The 19506-nt window shown below is 34.4% G+C and overlaps 2 protein-coding genes across 2 annotated transcripts in view; one reads left to right on the top strand and one right to left on the bottom strand.

Moving 5' to 3' along the window:
• The window catches only part of LOC145666457 (uncharacterized), a 314168-nt gene that overhangs the window by 202358 nt on the left and 92304 nt on the right, over nt 1-19506 (top strand). The gene's annotated exons all lie outside the window — the stretch shown is intronic.
• Nucleotides 5096-18004, bottom strand: LOC145665710 (uncharacterized). The gene is made up of 2 exons (XM_081732860.1): nt 17947-18004; nt 5096-6943 (listed from the first exon to the last, which is right to left on the bottom strand). Exon 2 carries the CDS (start codon nt 6909-6911, stop codon nt 5220-5222), a length of 1692 nt encoding a protein of 563 aa, XP_081588986.1. The 5' UTR covers nt 6912-6943; nt 17947-18004; the 3' UTR covers nt 5096-5219.

The following is a 19506-nucleotide window of genomic DNA, read 5'->3' as shown; positions in this document are numbered from 1 at the left end:
AATTTTCAGTTTTTAGTGCATTTTATGATTTATGATATACTAGGCGAAATACTCTTTCGTCGCACGGGAAGAATAGATTTTTTGTGGAAAATATTTGAATAAAATAAATTTCCAGTTTTTAGTGCTTTTTATGATTTATCATGTACTAGGTGAAATAGTCTTTCCTCGCACGGAAAGAATACATTTTTTGTGGAAAATATTTGAATAAAAGAAATTTCCAGTTTTTAGTGCATTTTATGATTTACCATATACTAGCTGAAATACTCTTTCGTCGCACGGGAAGAATAGATTTTTTTGTGGAAAATATTTGAATAAAATAAATTTCCAGTTTTTAGTGCATTTTATGGTTTATCATATACTAGGTGAAATAGTCTTTCCTCGCACGGAAAGAATAGATTTTTGGAAAGTATTTGAACAATTTTTTTTAGTGCATTTTATGATTTAGCATATACTAGCTGAAATGCTGTTTTCTCGCACGGAAACAATAATTTTTGGGGGAAAATATTTGAATAAATGAAATTTCCAGTTTTTAGTGCATTTTATGATTTATCATATACTAGCTGAAATACTCTTTCCTCGCACGGGAAGAATATTTTTTTTTTTTGGAAAAGATTTGAATAAAAGAAATTTCCAGTTTTTAGTACATTTTATCATTTATCATATACTACGCGGAATACTCTTTCCTCGCAGGGGAAGAATAGATTTTTTGTGGAAAATATTTGAATAAATGAAATTTCCAGTTTTTGTTGCATTTTATGATTTATCATATACTAGCTGAAATGCTGTTTTCTCGCACGGAAACAATAATTTTTGGGGGAAAATATTTGAATAAATGAAATTTCCAGTTTTTAGTGCATTTTATGATTTTTCATATACTTGCTGAAATACTCTTTCCTCGCACGGGAAGAATAATTTTTTTTTGGAAAAGATTTGAATAAAAGAAATTTCCAGTTTTTAGTACATTTTATCATTTATCATATACTACGCGGAATACTCTTTCGTCGCACGGGAAGAATAGATTTTCTGTGGAAAATATTTGAATAAAATAAGTTTCCAGTTTTTAGTACATTTTATGGTTTATCATATACTAGCTGAAATACTCTTTCCTCGCACGGGAAGAATAATTTTTTGTGGAAAATATTTGAATAAAAGAAATTTCCAGTTTTTAGTGCATTTTATGATTTACCATATACTAGCTGAAATACTCTTTCGTCGCACGGGAAGAATAGATTTTTTTGTGGAAAATATTTGAATAAATATAAATTTCCAGTTTTTAGTGCATTTTATGGTTTATCATATACTAGGTGAAATAGTCTTTCCTCGCACGGAAAGAATAGATTTTTTGTGGAAAATATTTGAATAAAAGAAATTTCCAGTTTTTAGTGCATTTTATGATTTATCATATACTAGGTGAAATATTCTTTCGTCGCACGGGAAGAATAGATTTATTGTGGAAAATATTTGAATAAAAGAAATTTCCAGTTTTTAATGCATTTTATGATTTATCATATACTACGCGGAATACTCTTTCGTCGCACGGGAAGAATAGATTTTTTGTGGAAAATATTTGAATAAAAGAAATTTCCAGTTTTTAGTGCTTTTTATGATTTATCATATACTAGGTGCAATATTCTTTCCTCGCACGGGAAGAATAGATTTTTTTTTGGAAAATATTTGAATAAATGAAATTTCCCGTTTTTAGTGCATTTTATCATTTATCATACACTGGCTGAAATACTCTTTCCTTGCACAGGAAGAATAGCTTTTTATGGAAAATACTTGAATAAAAGAAATTTCCAGTTTTTAGTGTATTTTATGATTTATCATATTCTAGGCGAAATACTCTTTCCTCGCACGGGAAGAATAGATTTTTTGTGGAAAATATTTGAATAAATGAAATTTTTAGTTTTTTGTGCATTTTATGATTTATCATATACTAAACGAAATACTCTTTCCTCGCACGGGAAGAATAGATTTTTTGTGGAAAATATTTGAATAAATGAAATTTCCAGTTTTTAGTGCATTTTATGATTTATCATATACTAGGCGAAATACTCTTTCGTCGCAGGGGAAGAATAGATTTTTTGTGGAAAATATTTGAATAAATGAAATTTCCAGTTTTTAGTGCATTTTATGATTTATCATATACTAGGCGAAATACTCTTTCCTCGCACGGGAAGAATAGATTTTTTGTGGAAAATATTTGAACAAAAGAAATTTCCAGTTTTTAGTGTATTTTATGATTTATCATATACTAGGCGAAATACTCTTTCGTCGCATGGGAAGAATAGATTTTTTGTGGAAAATATTTTGAATAAAAGAAATTTCCAGTTTTTAGTGCATTTTATGATTTATCATATACTAGGCGAAATACTCTTTCGTCGCAAGAGAAGAATAGATTTTTTGTGGAATATATTTGAATAAATGAAATTTCCAGTTTTTAGTGCATTTTATGATTTATCATCTACAAGGCGAAATACTCTTTCCTCGCACGGGAAGAATAGATTTTTTGTGGAAAATATTTGAATAAAATAAATTTCCAGTTTTTAGTGCATTTTATGGTTTATCATATACTAGGTGAAATAGTCTTTCCTCGCACGGGAAGAATACATTTTTTGTGGAAAATATTTGAATAAAAGAAATTTCCAGTTTTTAGTGCATTTTATGTTTTACCATATACTAGCTGAAATACTCTTTCGTCGCACGGGAAGAATAAATTTTTTTGTGAAAAATATTTGAATAAAATAAATTTCCAGTTTTTAGTGCATTTTATGGTTTATCATATACTAGGTGAAATAGTCTTTCCTCGCACGGAAAGAATAGATTTTTTTGTGGAAAATATTTGAATAAAAGAAATTTCCAGTTTTTAGTGCATTTTATGATTTATCATATACTAGGTGAAATATTCTTTCGTCGCACGGGAAGAATAGATTTTTTGTGGAAAATATTTGAATAAAAGAAATTTTCAGTTTTTAGTGCATTTTATGATTTATGATATACTAGGCGAAATACTCTTTCGTCGCACGGGAAGAATAGATTTTTTGTGGAAAATATTTGAATAAAATAAATTTCCAGTTTTTAGTGCTTTTTATGATTTATCATGTACTAGGTGAAATAGTCTTTCCTCGCACGGAAAGAATACATTTTTTGTGGAAAATATTTGAATAAAAGAAATTTCCAGTTTTTAGTGCATTTTATGATTTACCATATACTAGCTGAAATACTCTTTCGTCGCACGGGAAGAATAGATTTTTTGTGGAAAATATTTGAATAAAATAAATTTCCAGTTTTTAGTGCATTTTATGGTTTATCATATACTAGGTGAAATAGTCTTTCCTCGCACGGAAAGAATAGATTTTTGGAAAGTATTTGAACAATTTTTTTTTAGTGCATTTTATGATTTAGCATATACTAACTTAAATACTCTTTCCTCGCATGCGAAGAATTGATTCTTCTTGGATGAAAACAAAGAAAAAATGAGAAAAACAGCAATAACGCAAAAGAATTTAAAATCTTCCTCTGATGGATTAAGCCCTTCAGGGTTTCGGGGCAGAAAGATCTGCTTCTCTTTCTGGTTTTAACTACACCACAAATACACTAACTATTTGAATTGAAATGTAGGAGTATCTGATCTAGAGTGGCAGAAATAATGTTGAGCGGTTCAAAGTTATGATTGTAATAAAATTACGGTCTCCCTACTTCAAACTACAATGTTTAGATGCTTAGTAATGATAATAATGAAAATAATATAGCAGGTACTAATACATGTTATTCTAAAAATATTACCTGCCCACAGCTTCTGTGCTCTCATAACTTCTGTGTAGTTATGAGGTGTGCATTTAATATTTGAAAATTCTATTTTTACCTAATAATTTGTATTTGATCTTATCATAATGTTAATCATAACAAACATGTCACCTTGTTTATGGTGTAAATTTTTATTTCCGATTGTCGTGCTATATTGAAAGTGGCGTCATTTGAGGTTTTAGGGGGTGGGGGCAATATTGCCCACCGGCATTAGAGTTTCACGTTTTTATTAGTAGTCATTTTAATATACATTTTTTAAAAAATATATGTTTCTCAACCTCTTCCCTGCTTGAAATGACATTCAACCGATTAACTGTGGGCACTACTCTCGTACAAGAGAAAATATCTGTAATAATTTAAGAAAAGATTGCCTGGCAACCCTGATGTAACCCATGAGAATGGGTATTAGTTTATAGGGGTCTGGTGAAATTTGATATTTAGCAACCGATAGTTTCGTCGATATGTGTGCAGAGTCCCTTATACTTACCTAGATACGAGGAACTGTTGTTAACACTTAATAGCTTACCGGTACGATAACGTACGATATTTATAACGTACGATATTGTCTAACTTGTACTGCTATGTGATTTGTATTAACTGATCATTATATTACAAATGATATAATAAGATAAAATTTAATATCTCTCTTTGGAACTTGTTTCAGTTATACAGAGTGTACCATTTATAACTTTTGAGCTAATAGACAAAATTCGATGAAATTCTGAAATATGGAAATATCGGTAGGGGATATCGTTTGACATACTCCACAATAGTATCTAATTAACAGAGATGAAATTATTGGAGATTGCGAGTTCGGATTTAGGCGAAATCGATCAAGTATCGATCATATATTTACCATTTGACAAATACGCGAAAGGAAATGTTAATATAATATCCCACTTTATCAATTATTTATTGATTCGCTAGGAAGCCCTACGACTCGATAAGGAGGGAAACGCTGCTTGACATTCTTACAGAATTAGAAATTCGGAAATGTTAGTTACATTAAGTCATAAAATCCGAGCACCTGTCCACGAGCTTTTACGTAGAGAATGGCCTATAACAAAGAGATGCGTTGTCGCCATTATTATACAAAGCATGTCTTGACTCGAATTCCAGAAAGCATGAATTAACTCCAATTTCGTCTCGTTTACGAAACGAGACGAGACTAAATTTCAGATTTATCTCGTCTCGGGCGCATTCCTACTTAGAATCTAAAATCTTATTTTGCTAACTTCTACTGTGTGTGCCAATAATATATCTACATATAATAATGCTGTTATTAAAATTCATAAACTTTTATTTTCTTACATTCATATAATAAAAAATATATACGTTATTCATCACATCTTAGAATTTTGTTTTCGCGAATCGAAATGAAACATTAATAGTAATTAGTGTTTCGCGAAACATTAAGCGAGAAAACGGCGATATTGTGTTTCGTCTTCGAAATTTTCTAAATTAAATTTCCACAATTTTTCTGGAAGACGGTTCAAAATTTTGATTTGTTGGAAATATGCAACAAAAAGAAGTAACTCCTCTTCCGTTTCTACAATATTACAAGAACTTAGATAAAATACCTTCCAATGTGGTCGTGGAGGTACGTTACAAATCTTCTGAATAAAGTTTCCAGATTTATCCAACAAAGTGCCAATCTTAAGTTCCTCAATATTGGGCACTCTGTGTAGAAGATTAATCAGACTATCTTCAGAAATGTCTGTATTTAATTTTACAATTGTTAGAAAGGTGTTTTGTTTAGATGAATAGTTTATTTGAATAATGCTCCAAAAGTACCAAATGATGAACAAATGTAAATTTGAGCAAGAATTTAGCATAGGAGTTATATCTGACATTTCTTGAAGTATGGCATTGTCATCCTTCACGTCTAGACTTAAGTTCTTGAGATTTTCTCCATTGTTAGTGAGATATTTGAATACTTTATCGCCAAAATTACCATTAATCTCGACAAAATCACCATCAATCCATCTAGAATGACCGATACTCAATGACTCCAAAGGTGGTATACTGTTAACATCCAGACTCACAAACCCACTCTGTATTTGTACGTCCACCAATCTTGGACAAAGTTTCTTAATCAAATTAAACATGTTGGTGGTCACGGAACTTAGTCTTAATTTATTTAACTTTAATACTTGACTTTGGGCATCCTGAGGGTGCCACTCTTTTTTCAATAAATATGAAAATAGAGGTTTCAAATCAGTATTTAATTCCTCTAGGTTCTCCAACAATTCCAGTAATAGTAGCATAATTTTAACGGAAAGACACTCCATATATACGCCTATTGTTAAAGAACGTAACGTAGAACATATACGATTCTTAGTTCTTGAATATCGCTTAAATGTAAATTCTTGAATCATCGGATCTCGTAGAAAAATAAGTTCGGAGACTGGTGGAAACAAATTTGGAAGTTTCCAGAAAGTACTCTCCCATTCGCTATAATTATCACCACATATTTCATTCGTATCTTCCATTTCCGTGATGTTTTGTGTTAAATAATTAAGACCTACATCTGTAATATTTTTGTATGAAACATCCAGCTCCTTGAGATGGCAACACTCTCTTCCAATAATAGCGAGAATGTTATCTGTGCAACAGCTGCCTAAACTTAATCGAACCAGATTTACAGCTGATGATAGCACTTTCTTCATATACCTTTCAATTTCGTCTATAAAATGATCTTGTCGTTCAGAACTACTTGTCATATGTATACCAGCTAAGCTACTGCAGTTTTCGCTCAATAATTCCAGTGTTCTTGTACAGAAACAAAATTTTCCGAAAATTTGAAAATGCTGGTAAACGCTACGAACAGGCTTTTGAAGAAATATTTCCAGTAAATACAAATGTCTTGGGTAAACCTCAGAATATTCTCTGACACTATAAAATTTATCTTTCTCCAAGACAACCTCCACTAGTTCCAAAAATACAGTTTCAGGCAGCAAAGCATAATAATCTCGAATAGCCTGTCTTCCTTTGTAAAAATTAGACACTTGGTTTGATGTCTTCGGACAATTGGACAGGATTGTCTGTCGTATAACGCCGTAAAGAATTTTCTGCAGAGGTAGAGGGTTTCTGATCCATGCCATTTTTATTCCAATCAGCTGTGCTTTTGAGGAACCTGGAAATCAAAAAATGAAGTAACGCACATTTATAATTAACTAACCACGTTGTCCCGACAATTGCGATGAATGGAAAGTGTCAAAATCCTTGTATTTATTCAGATATTATTATTATTAAAATTATTATTATTATTATTATTATTATTATTATTATTATTATTATTATTATTATTATTATTATTATTATTATTATTTATGATGCCAGCATTAATAATTAAATATCGATTTCTCACACTTTTCCAAGCCTGAGACTGCCAAAATAACGAGAATTCTGTTCTAATGTACAACTATTATGGTGTGTTTAAAATTAGCGTTGTTGATCTTCACCACGCCACCACGTTTTTAAACAGTTGTTTATATTGTGCTAGTGGTGTCCCACATAAAACCGGTATGCCTCACGCATGAGACTCAAGTAACACTTTAACAGCAACAATGAATAGGTAATAGTAACGTTAAACAGTTAGGTGTTTATTCCCTAAGAGATGCTGGATGTGGTGACCATGGACATCCAGGCATCGCTGACCTCGTTTGATGATGTTACCAGCAACAGCTGTAATTCTACAGGCGTGATGTTAATTTCTTTAGTAATGTTCCGTTTAAGATTGTCTGACCAGGGCCCACACTAAGTGCTCTGAGTGGGTTCTGGGCCCCAAGCCGTTGCGCCAGGGATCGAGGACGTACAAAACAACCGAGGAACATAAATTAGAAACAAAATCATCAAACAGGAGATAAACAAGGGATTAGAAGGGAATACACGACAGGGGAATGTAGTGAGTGTAATGAGTGTAGTGAAATAATGTCAAGTTGTGTTTCTCACACAGGAGTGAGATAGTGTGCTAGTGTTCAAACTACAAAAATTCAGTGTGGATAGTGCTAAATAGTGTTAAGCGATGTGTGTGATTAGTGTTATAATTGGAGAATGTGGTAAATTCTCGCACAGGAGAGAGTCAAATTACACATACAGGTGAAACCAAAACAAATCATACAGGGAAAAACTTGAACAAAACGGAAAAAAAGAAGAAGAGGAAATAGTGCAGGAAAGGCTGTGTAGATCAGAAGCAATGAATGATGAAAATGATAGGACTGACGCCAAGTTCAACTCGAGTCAGAATCAAACTAGATTAGCTAGATTATATAAAGGAAGACTAATCATTATTAGATAATAAATAGTAGTTAGAATCTTGTTTTCTTTTTCAAGTTTTATTGTTTGTTTTCTTTTGTTTGTTTTCTTGTTTTCTTGTTCAACGTTGTGATTTGTCAAATCCAACCTTGCCTCGTCCTTGTCCTTATCCCCGTTCCTGAAATAAATATGAATAATGAAATAAAGGTTGAAGAATGATATTGCAATGATGATAGCCCGTTTCGGTTCAAATCTTCAGGTGCCGAAACCGAAGAGGCGCGTCTGAGCAATAAAAAAAAAAGTCTGTTTTGTGTGTTGTCAGTATACATTTTTCTTTTCAGTGTGTAAATAAAAATCACACAATGTTAAGTCCGGGAACCATGGGGACCAAGGTACTCTACTGACAAGTCTGTCTTCAGGGAACACGTTGCTGATGTGGGCCATATTTTGGTTGGATATGTAGGCGCTTGCTTAATCTTGTTGGAATACTTTCCGATAAAATGCAGTGTAGCCAACTTTCGAGACAGTGTTGTCACCTACAACGATAATGTATATTTTGTATGTACTTTCTAAGTATTGTTTATAAAATATTTACGGGCAAAAGTGTTATTTTAAAGGCACAAGCAATTAAGAAGAAAAAGAAGAAGAATAAAAATATAAAGAAATAATTTAAATGTTTGTATCAAATTAATATATTTCTTAATTTCGTTGCTAAGACAACTTGTTTATCTGTTTCATGTCGTTGTTATGGTGACTAAAAAAGATAGATAGAACGAAGAGCCATCTTGAAAAGACTGAATGTATAATATTTTTAATGTGACAAACATTATATATGTTGAAAGTGAATATATATATATATATATATATATATATATATATATATAACGTTACACACCCCACAAGCAATTTAACTAGAGATGATTAACTGGAACGTGAGGTGCACCGGGTTTATGTGGGACACCTTGTATTATCATATAGAAAGTATGAACAATGAGGCATCAACTTCATCATATGTCGTCAGTTTCATAGGATATTATGGATTAATCCAACTTATTAACGTGATCCAAAGCTCAAAGACATTTTGTAAAATTAATAATAATTTGTACTTGTGTGTCTTCTGAATTCTCTCAACTATCTGCGTGTATCGTTTCTTTCTTTTGATGCCATTTAGATTACATCCTATTTTCATAAATTCGTGCGTTCTTCTCTCAAGTTGAGGCAGGAAATAAAATATTGGACCATCAGACGGGATCTACCGAACAATGCATCTATCTTATTATTTCATCCTTCTACCGGACTATTAGTCCTGTGGAAGGCCTTGGTGGCTCAGTGGTGGTTTTTGGGGTTCCTGGGTTCGATTTCAGCTCGCGCCAAGTGAAGTTTATGGTGGACAAACAGCGCGTGCATGGGTTCTCTCGGGGTTCATTCTACTATGTCCTTCATTTCTCTTCATCACCATCTCCTTTAGCCTATCCGTCATAACTGTGGGACTTAAAACTCAAAGATTTCATTTTATTATTCCTGTGCCTTTGCTGGTACCAAGTCCACTTCTTCACAGTAATATCTTCATTTCCAGCTACTCGTGTAGAAGGTAATACAAGAATTCTAAGTTTCCATTATCAGGAGCTTCACTATGAATGAAAAGCCTGGCTTGATCTTGCAGACACAATCGTTTTATCTTTGGAGCTCTTGAAATCAGTATAAATTGCTTACTTGAGCTCTTAAATGCATTGCAAACCGTTTGACGATCCCATTGACTACCGATTGGCATCTTTTCCAAGATGTACTCATTTAGTATTGTAAGTAAAAGGCAAAAATATTATGTTGTCATAATCTTAGCTAAGTATCAGCTTTTCATATACTTTTACGGGAGTAATTTTCTAACTCAATATTTTTCGGCTACTACTTAGCCTCAATATCAAGTATTAATGCTAAATTTGATGCAGATTTATAAGATGATTAACAATATTGTTGCAATGGTCTTAACTCATATTTTTGAATAACCTTAAACAAAGAAAGTAATCGCAATTGTCTCGGGTTTTCGCATAATCGAAATTTTCTCATAAGACGCAATTGTCAGGTATTCCTTTTATCGCAATTCACATGTTAATTTGCTTTGTGTATTATTCATTTCAAATTACACTGTTTTATAAATAAAAGGTGTGATAGAAAAACTTGATGGCCCTCATTGCAGTTTTGTAAACACCTTAGGTACTTTCCTCAAAATAATTTAATCATATTATTTATAATTCAAGCAGAGAAAAGTTATTGGAGAAAGTTTAATTAAAAAGGAAAGTTCGATTAAGTGGTGGAAACAGTACGCAGTGTATTAATATGAAAGCTGCTTGAAAATTTTGTGCAATCAACATGAAAAGAGACATGCAAAACAAAGTAGCTCTAAAAAGTCGTATTTTTTTTTCAAGTCGTATTACCGGGAAAGAGTTGCGAATTGGGATAGCTAGAAAGAAGTAAAAAACGAAACACAATCAGAATACAATTTCCGCTCGAGTATATGCTCTAAAGATTGCCAAAATTTGGAAAAAATCACATTTTTACGTAATTTTTATCATTTTTTAAATTAGCCTCTTCTCGAATGTAATAGCTCAAATTCTTTAGTAGGCCTTATAACCGTCACCAGGTTATAGAAGTATTTTTTGTGGACGCTCTGTTTATTTCGTAAAGACAGTAATTATTTTTTCGATTTATACTTTATTCTGCGACGCAAATAAGTTCTTTCTTCGGTGGGAATTGCTTTTCCCATGCAATTGAACAAAGAATTCTTTCATTGTTTTTTTTCATATATATATTTAAAACATTGCTTTGTGGTGAGAGTATTTCAGTAAGCGACGAAGCTTCTCAGTGTTTCTCCCTGACTTATTAATATGCACAGTATATATTCTACAGTTATTTGGAACTGAATTAAGTGCTTTCTTTAATCGTTTATGGAAATATTACAGTAGATTAGAGCAGATCAGAGTAGACCAGATGTTTGTACACCAGAGCGAGGCCACCCACATCGCTTTTCCAGTTCGTTATCTGTTCTTTTACACCCCGAGTTATCGCTATGTCTCGTGCGTCGTGGCCAGTGGACTAAAATTGTCGTCAACTCTTTTTTTATGATCTATTTGCATGTACATACAGATGATTTAACCTGAGTGCTTTTAAGATTTAACTGCCAACATTAATTAATGCACCAATGCAGTTCGTATCTCGAACCTCTTGGTTCGGGAAGTGTGACTCCATGTTTCGAGGCAGCAACCACGCACGTCACGTCGAGCATTAAGTATAATATTGTACTAAGGGGCATAAGCTATTGGTGAAGGACATTTTCTTACGGCTAGCCCCAATCAGTAAGTCCCAGGTTCATAGACATAGTGCGATAAAATTATAAACGCGCCCTCCAACATTAGCATTCCACTTTGGAGACTATCTAATTTTGCTGAAGACTCGTGTTGACTCTTCAAAACTGTTTGGAGTAGCAACTAGATTACTACGAGGGATTATCCCGGCGACAATTCCCCCAGTTCTAATCTCCCAAGTGCGTCAATGGTGTGAGAAAAGCATTCACAATGTCTCAATTATAATCTTATATATATATATATATATATATATATATATATATATATATATATATATATATCAAAGTGATAAAGGGCTACTGTAAATAACCTGTAAAATTCGTGAATTATTTTTCTTTTAAATAATTAAAAATAAAAAATAAGTGTGACAAAGTGAGCAATCACTGATATTCTTCTCCACACAGCAAAATTGTAAAAATGCTCTAATAACACTAATTCTGAACATATATTCAGAAGCTTTTATAGATTTTGTATTTGTACAAGACCCTACAATGGTACTTGTGTAAGAGCTTTTCAATCTATCTTTTACCTCTCCTGCTCAACGTCTATATAGAAGAGGCTATGAAAGAATTCTTGGATAAAAACGAGAAAGGCGTAAAAGTAAATGAACAGGTTTTCAGCACAATCAAATTTGCTGATAACAAAGCACTGATAGCGGAGAACGAAAAGGACTTGTAGGAAGTATTTCTAAACTTGAACGACCAACTGAAAACAAAAACATGCAAAATGAAGATAAATAAGAAGAAAACCAAAGTAATAAAGTACACAAGAGCTGGACAGGAAAAGGTAAAAGTATGGCTAAAGGGAGAGAAAATCCAAGACGTTAAGACGTTCTCCTATTTAGGAAGTCTAATATCCTCGGATGGAAGAAGGAAAAAGACTTACATAAGTCTCAGAATAGCGCAGGCTAAACAAGCATTCAAAAGGAAAAGGGGAAAGCTAACAACAAGAAATGTGTCGTTGGACGTTCGAAAACGACTTGAAAGGTATGAGGCAAGTACATGGTAACCAACAGATTTTCAATTTCTGAGTCATGCAGCACCCGATAGAGGGCAAAGCATACCGCTTCTTTTAATCTTGTCCGAGTTCAAAAATTGTGCTCTATGGATTGAAGTAATATTCCCTTTTGATAAGCCTCTTTGTAACTTTTTGGAAAGCAGAAGATAGTAAGCCAAGTTAAGATGGCGGGCAATGAGGAGCCGTGTACCACCTTTCCATGTAAACAGAAAAGAATTTGCACATTAGATATTAGTTACAGCCAATTCAATGAAGATGATTTATTGTATAGCGGCTCAGGAAGTGAATATTGTCTCGAAGATGACACAACTGTGTCGTCGTAGGGAAATAATGAGGTAAGTTACACTGTTTTCTGTCACGACCTGTATTTTGCTTACCATGTTCTGTTTTCATGATTTTGCAGATTTTCATCTGGGTATTTTCCGTTCGCTTTTGATTAATCCATTATTGTTTTCGGATGAAGATTACCAACTGGTGCAATTGTGTTGAGTAAATCATGCTGTATTTTCAACAACAAGTGGTTAATGTTTGATATCAAGTTTTGCATTGTACTAGTTGCTATCGGATATCAATTATTGCATTTTAGCAATTTCAGTACATCTTACCCAGACATTTTCTGCTGGACCACAAAGAATCCAGTATGTATTCCCAGCAACATTGTGTGTCTTTTTAATATACGTTGCTGGTCCAATAAAAATACAGGAAAGCAATTTTTCGCACCAGCAAGCTTCCATTAGCACAGTATGTATTCACAAATATTCTTCCGGAATGCGCACTGCGTTGCTGGAAATTCATGCCGGATTGTGCCTGGTCCAGCAAGATTTTGTAACTTGGGCAAACAAGTGAACACGTGTCCCTTGTACTTCAGTAACCGGAAGAACTATTATTGTTATGTCGCCTGACTTGTTATTCTTTTATTAATTGTACTTTCCTTTTGTGAAGTACAAGGGTCTACATCCCATTTTTCGAATTCTAACAAGTAAGGGACCATATGGTTGTCGCGCAAATCAGATGCAAACATACGCCATCTGATTGAGCATGAAAAGATATGGAGAACACAGAAATTTAAGGTGCTAAGGGCCATAGGGAGCGGAGCAAGGAAAGAGGAAACATTGAATGTCGGCAAAATTGGAGAAAGTCAGGAATGTCGGGAAAAGTTAATTTCTTGCAAACAGGAAAAGAAACTCAACCAAAAGAAAGAAACTAAACATAACAAGGGCATCAAGGACGAAGAAAGATAATAATCAGGGTTGCCATCCGGACCGCAGTGTTGCCAGCCCTGCATAACATTGATATGGAAGATATAGCACAGTATAGCAATTCATGCACAAGGAAAAATATTAGTAACACAAAAGACAAATGAAAAGACTCTGTACACGTGCGTAAAAAGGTTTAACGTAGTCGTGAGTGAATATTACACCCGCGTGAATACAAATGGAGGAAAATAGAGAACAGTACGCACCATTTGTAGTTTAATTGCAGTTGACGTGAATTTCACGAATGAATGCGTGGTCAACACACAAACATTTCTCGCAGTGAGCACAGCGGATAAAAGCGAGCTGGTCATACGCGTCTCTGCAGCATTCCTCTGTGAGTCCTTTTTCAAAGCAATATACGGAAGGTGTTTCTAACTATCCAGGATGTTCATTGGAGTAGCCAAATTTGAAAAACGCAAAGCGTATCATCTTTTGGAATCGCCTAGAGGAAAACTGGTAATGAACAAATGACTGAACGCGGAGAAAGTTCTCACGTTGCCACACATTAATACTGGGGAACACTAATGTATCTGTGATGAACGATCATCATCATCATCATGGAACGATGCTCCCAAACACTTTCGTTTCTGTGTTATCATGTGTACCCCCTTCACTTTCATGTCTATATTTGTCCTCCCTCATGTACATTATTCACTCACGACTATCGTTGAACCTTTTTACGCACGTGTACAGAGTCTTTTCAATTGTCTTTTGTGTTACTAATATTTTTCCTTGTGCATGAATTGCTATACTGTGCTATATCTTCCATATCAATGTTATGCAGGGCTGGCAACACTGCGGTCCGGATGGCAACCCTGATTATTATCTTTCTTCGTCCTTGATGCCCTTGTTATGTTTAGTTTCTTTCTTTTGGTTGAGTTTCTTTTCCTGTTTGCAAGAAATTAACTTTTCCCGACATTCCTGACTTTCTCCAATTTTGCCGACATTCAATGTTTCCTCTTTCCTTGCTCCGCTCCCTATGGCCCTTAGCACCTTAAATTTCTGTATTCTCCATATCTTTTCATGCTCAATCAGATGGCGTATGTCTGCATCTGATTTGCGCGACAACCATATGGTCCCTTACTTGTAAGTAACTATAGTTTTCGTTTTATGTAGGAAACAAACCTAATTATGGCATACTCAAGGCTGGCAGAGTGGAACTGGATTACTGTGAGGGTTGGATTAGGTTAGAAATGGCTCTCTGGAGTGAAAAACGGAAATAGCGCCCATATTAATATTCTAACGTGTGTATCAAATTGACATTGTAGAACTTGATGATACAGAGGAAGGCCAACACGTCATGGAGTAAAAGCAATATACTACAAGATTCAATTTGTCTATACTTCTGTTTGGATATTGTGAAAACAATTTGTTTTTATGTTAGATTTTCTTCTTAATTTAGAATCGATTTCTTTAAATAATAAGGTTTCTCACAAAGCTTGTAATATTTGCATTGTCCGAATTAAAACTTCATTCGTGCGAGTAGTCTTTATGTCTTTAGATACATTTCTGCAATACACATGTTTTGTGTTAATGAGTCAACCAATATTGTTTCCTGATATGAGAAACCAACACAAAAGTAAGCTATGACGCAAAGTAAATACACATGCTTCAGAAAACAATGTTTGTATCAATTATAGCTTAACCCTTTTAGGGTCCTGGCATTTTGGGCTATTTTTTTAGACTTTCAGTCAAGCACCTACTGCATCGTCACTATTTATCCTAAGATCATGGTTCATACCTCGTTCTCTTCAGAATAGAGCTGGCTTTCAAATGGTATCACTTGCATGCCCATACCATATACCAGAAGCGGGAAAAAATGTAAAAGTGAAAATTTCGGAGGGAAAAATTTTTTCTCGAACTTTGGCCCCCCCTGGACTCCCCCTGTGTGATCGTAGCCATCTAAAAAATCTGATAAATAGTACTTGGTATACTGAATGTGTGTGCCAAATTTCAAGTTTCTATCTTGAATAGTAAGGGCGGGAGAATTTGTACCAAAAATTCCCACAATGCCCCAAATTACCATAAAACACTATGATCTCAGGGAAAAAAATTCCTGAGACATCCCTAATTACCCTAGGACTATAATCCGCCAATCATTCTCTTCAGAATAGAACTGTCTTTCAGGCGGTGCCATTCACATGTCTCCATCATGTATCTAAGGCGGGAAAGTCCTGAAAAAAGGAGATTTTTGGGGCAAAATTTCCCTTTTTTCAACTTTTGCCCCTCTGGACCCCCCTGTTTTTACGCAGAAATCAGAAAAAACTTCTGGTAAATACTACTTGGCGGACTGAATGTTTGTGCAAAATTTCAATTTTCTACGTGAAAAAATAGGCCCGCCAGAAAAAATTTCCCTACCATGCCCCACTTTTACCCTATACAGAAGTATATTTGGATAAAAATTCACTGAGACGGCCCTAATTACCCTAGAATAATAATTCGACCGTCGTTCTCTTCAGAATGGAACTGCTTTTCAGACGGTATGACTCACGTGGTCCTATCATGTATGTGAGGCGGGAAAAGGACTAAAAACGGGATTTTGGGGGTTAAAAAATCCCTTTTTTAGCCCTTTGCCCCTCTGGTTCCCCCCTGTTTTAGCACTGACATCGGAAAAAAATCTGGTAAATACTACTCGGTAGACTGAATGTTTGTGCAAAATTTCAATCTTCTACGTAGAAAAATAAGCTCGCCAAAAAATATTGAACATAGGCTTAGAAAATGAGAAAATAAATTTTTGACTTATGACGTCATCACCTCCTATGTCTGGACGCAGGACGGTCTGAAACCATACGTAATGTCTTCTACAATGCCTCTGGACTTGGAAAACAAGAAAAACCCGGACGAAAAAGCTCAAATAGAAGAGAAATAACGCAATGTACCATGAAAAACGCGTATGGTACAAATTGTACCATAGGATCCCAAAGGGGTTAAATGATCAAACATGGTAACCGACACAGCAGCATTCAAAATTAGAAATTCGTTATTTTCATTTGATACAATTATTTTAATCCTTCATGCATAGTCTTATGTGAAAAATCAGCTTTCCGACTTTGAAGATGAATTGTGCAGCAGAAAACCCCTAATTTCTTAAAATAGTAACATTGTGGGTTACCATGTTCTTGCCTCACATCTTTCATTTATTAAGACCCTGGTATGGAGCCATGGCGCTTTACGGATCAGAGACGTAGACATTGAGAGAAGATGAAATATCCAAACTGGAAGGATTTGAAATGTAGTGTTGGCGCAGAATGCTGCGCATATCATGGACCGAAAGGAAAAGGAATGAATACATAGTAAAAGAAGCTAATGAAGGACGACAGATCATGAAAATAATAGGAAAAAGAAGAAACAGCATGCTTGATCATCTTATTCGGCACTCCGATTGGATCATCGTGCTGATAAAGGGAAAACCAGAAGGAAAACCAGGAAGAGGAAGAGCAAGGATACAATATTTAGATGCAGTTACGAGAAAGGCTTTATCAAAGTATAAAACAGCTCTCCCAAGGGAGAGAAAAGTTTTAAAATTTTCGATGTTGTTCACCAACCTGTGGCTGAGGAAAGAAAGATTTCTAAGAAAAGTTGGGTACTGCTAAAACTACATCTCTTGCATACGTCCCTAAACCATGTTAATCATAGATAACTCATAGCATAACTGCAATACTAAAAAATCTATGCTATAAGTACCTCGTGAAATGGGGGAAGCACTTTGGATCTTCACACTGCAGAAAAATCACGCCCCTTGTTACATTTAATATGGTTTCTTAGATGATAAAGAAGAAAAATATTGCTTCATGTAAGGAAATGTGTCATTTATCAGTGACAATAACTACTCCCACAACCTTCCACAAGTTTGTATTATTACTTCATTTTATGAGACACTACAAAGTTAAGGGTGATGCGAAATTAGGGATACTTAAATCAGGGGCCCACAAGGGGGGCTATGACGCAAACTGCGTCATTGAAATATTTGGGGGGTTAAAAATCTATATAAATATGTTTGAGGGGGTGTAAAAATTAATCAAAAAGATTTTTTTTTCATGGAACACCTACGGATAGAAAATTGAGGGGGGTGCGTCATGGACATGAGGGGGGGTGGGCACCACTGCATGTAACCATCGAAAGTACTTAGTCTATATATAGCTTATACCAGGTAATATGGAAGGTAGTAAGTGATCTATCTATATGTATGTAATCACTAAACTACTTCGTCTACGTATGGTAGTAACTCGTATAAACTTAGATTTTCTTACATGGAACTTTGCCGTTAAAGTTGTTCTTGTTCTTCTACATATTTTACAAATATTATCGTAACTAAGGAAGTTAATTGTTATAAATACAAGAATTAATTGTTTATTGATTTGTTTTTATTATTAACTGTTTATTAATTTAAAAATTCAATACTGTTTTCTCAGCCTTCGGTGCATATAGTCCTAGATTCGATTCCCGGTATAAGAGAAATATTGAATGCATTACTGTGGTTTGTATTCCACATTAAACTGTAGGTCCACGTCTCATGTAGCCTCAATGCTGGAAAGGCACGCAAAACTTCAATAAACAACACTTTTGAGAATTTTCAATTATACATTATATGTAAGACTAAAGTTTATGTATGTAGTGAAGAATATAAATTTCATAAAACCTTTTTTAAACGCCTTTGGAGTAACCTAGATGTATTTATTTATACCTATGTATTTCTGGCCATTACCGGCACCTATGGCCTTAAGCTCGTCACTTATGATGGATGCGTCCCTTTGCGGTCCCATTATCCGGGGAATTAAGGAATGAATGGTAAAGGAAGGAAGCGGCCTGGAACCTGTATATTAGGTACCATCCCACCATTTGCCTAGTGTGAATAATAGTGATCTGATAAATCAGTCTCTTTGCTGGAGCTAGTTCCTTCACTCCTGCACCGATACGAGAGTCGTTCAAAGGTGCCAGTTCAGTTTGGAACTGGTGGTTGAATCCGGTGTTGGAGCCGCACTCACATTTACGGCAGCATTGCTGCCATGATAAAGAAATGATTTTGTTCAATAAGTTCCTATTTTCTAATAGATTATATAGGGTCATATTCATAGATGCGTCTTAATGAAAATGTATCTCAAGACAAAATCTTGAGAGCAGAATTACTGTTTATAGTCTCGTTTAAGAAAGATTTTACGATATAGATTTGTGTAAGAAAGACTTGATGAAATTTATATTTTGGCCATATTTATAATATTTCTCAAGACAAGTTTTTGATCTCGCTAATTCATAGTTATAACCAGTGTGCTGATCAAGATGCATTTTGGCTGAGGAATTTGCCAATATTGGTCTACAGAGATAAAAAAATGATAACGGATAGCAAGAAGTGTTCTTTTGGAACCGATCTAGTGTTCTAAGAATAGGTATCACCCTCTATTGAAACCAGGAATGTCCGAATTTAACTACCTGTAGTTTTAATGTGCATCGCCATAGAATAAAATCTATAATAGATACCGAGAAACTGTTTCCTGTATTCAGTTAAGTGTCTCAAAAATATATTCCATTTCCACTATAATCTTTCTAGTGAAGCCGGAAGTAACAGAAATCACAACTTCTGGTTTTAATGTTGGTCGTTATAGAGTGAAAACGGTAACAGATAGCGACAAGTGATTTTTCTGCAATCAATTAAGCATCTCAAGAACATATTCCATACTTACTTACCTACTCTAATCTCTCTATCAAATCCGGAAGTGATAGAAAATAACCACTTCCAGTTTTATCGTTGAGTGTTACAGAGTAATAATAGTAATAGATTGAGAAATGCGGAAATCTACTACGACTTCCGGTTT

The sequence above is a fragment of the Thermobia domestica genome, chromosome 12 (genome assembly GCF_964235325.1).
Source record: "Thermobia domestica chromosome 12, izTheDome1.hap1.1, whole genome shotgun sequence".
In the NCBI taxonomy this organism is placed as follows: domain Eukaryota; kingdom Metazoa; phylum Arthropoda; class Insecta; order Zygentoma; family Lepismatidae; genus Thermobia; species Thermobia domestica.
The sequence above is the reverse complement of the archived record's forward strand: the minus strand, read 5'-3'. Positions and strand labels throughout refer to the sequence as shown.

Excerpts from the sequence above, each read along its gene's own strand:
- LOC145665710 (XM_081732860.1), bottom strand. The coding sequence starts at position 6,911 with ATGGCATGGATCAGAAACCCTCTACCTCTGCAGAAAATTCTTTACGGC.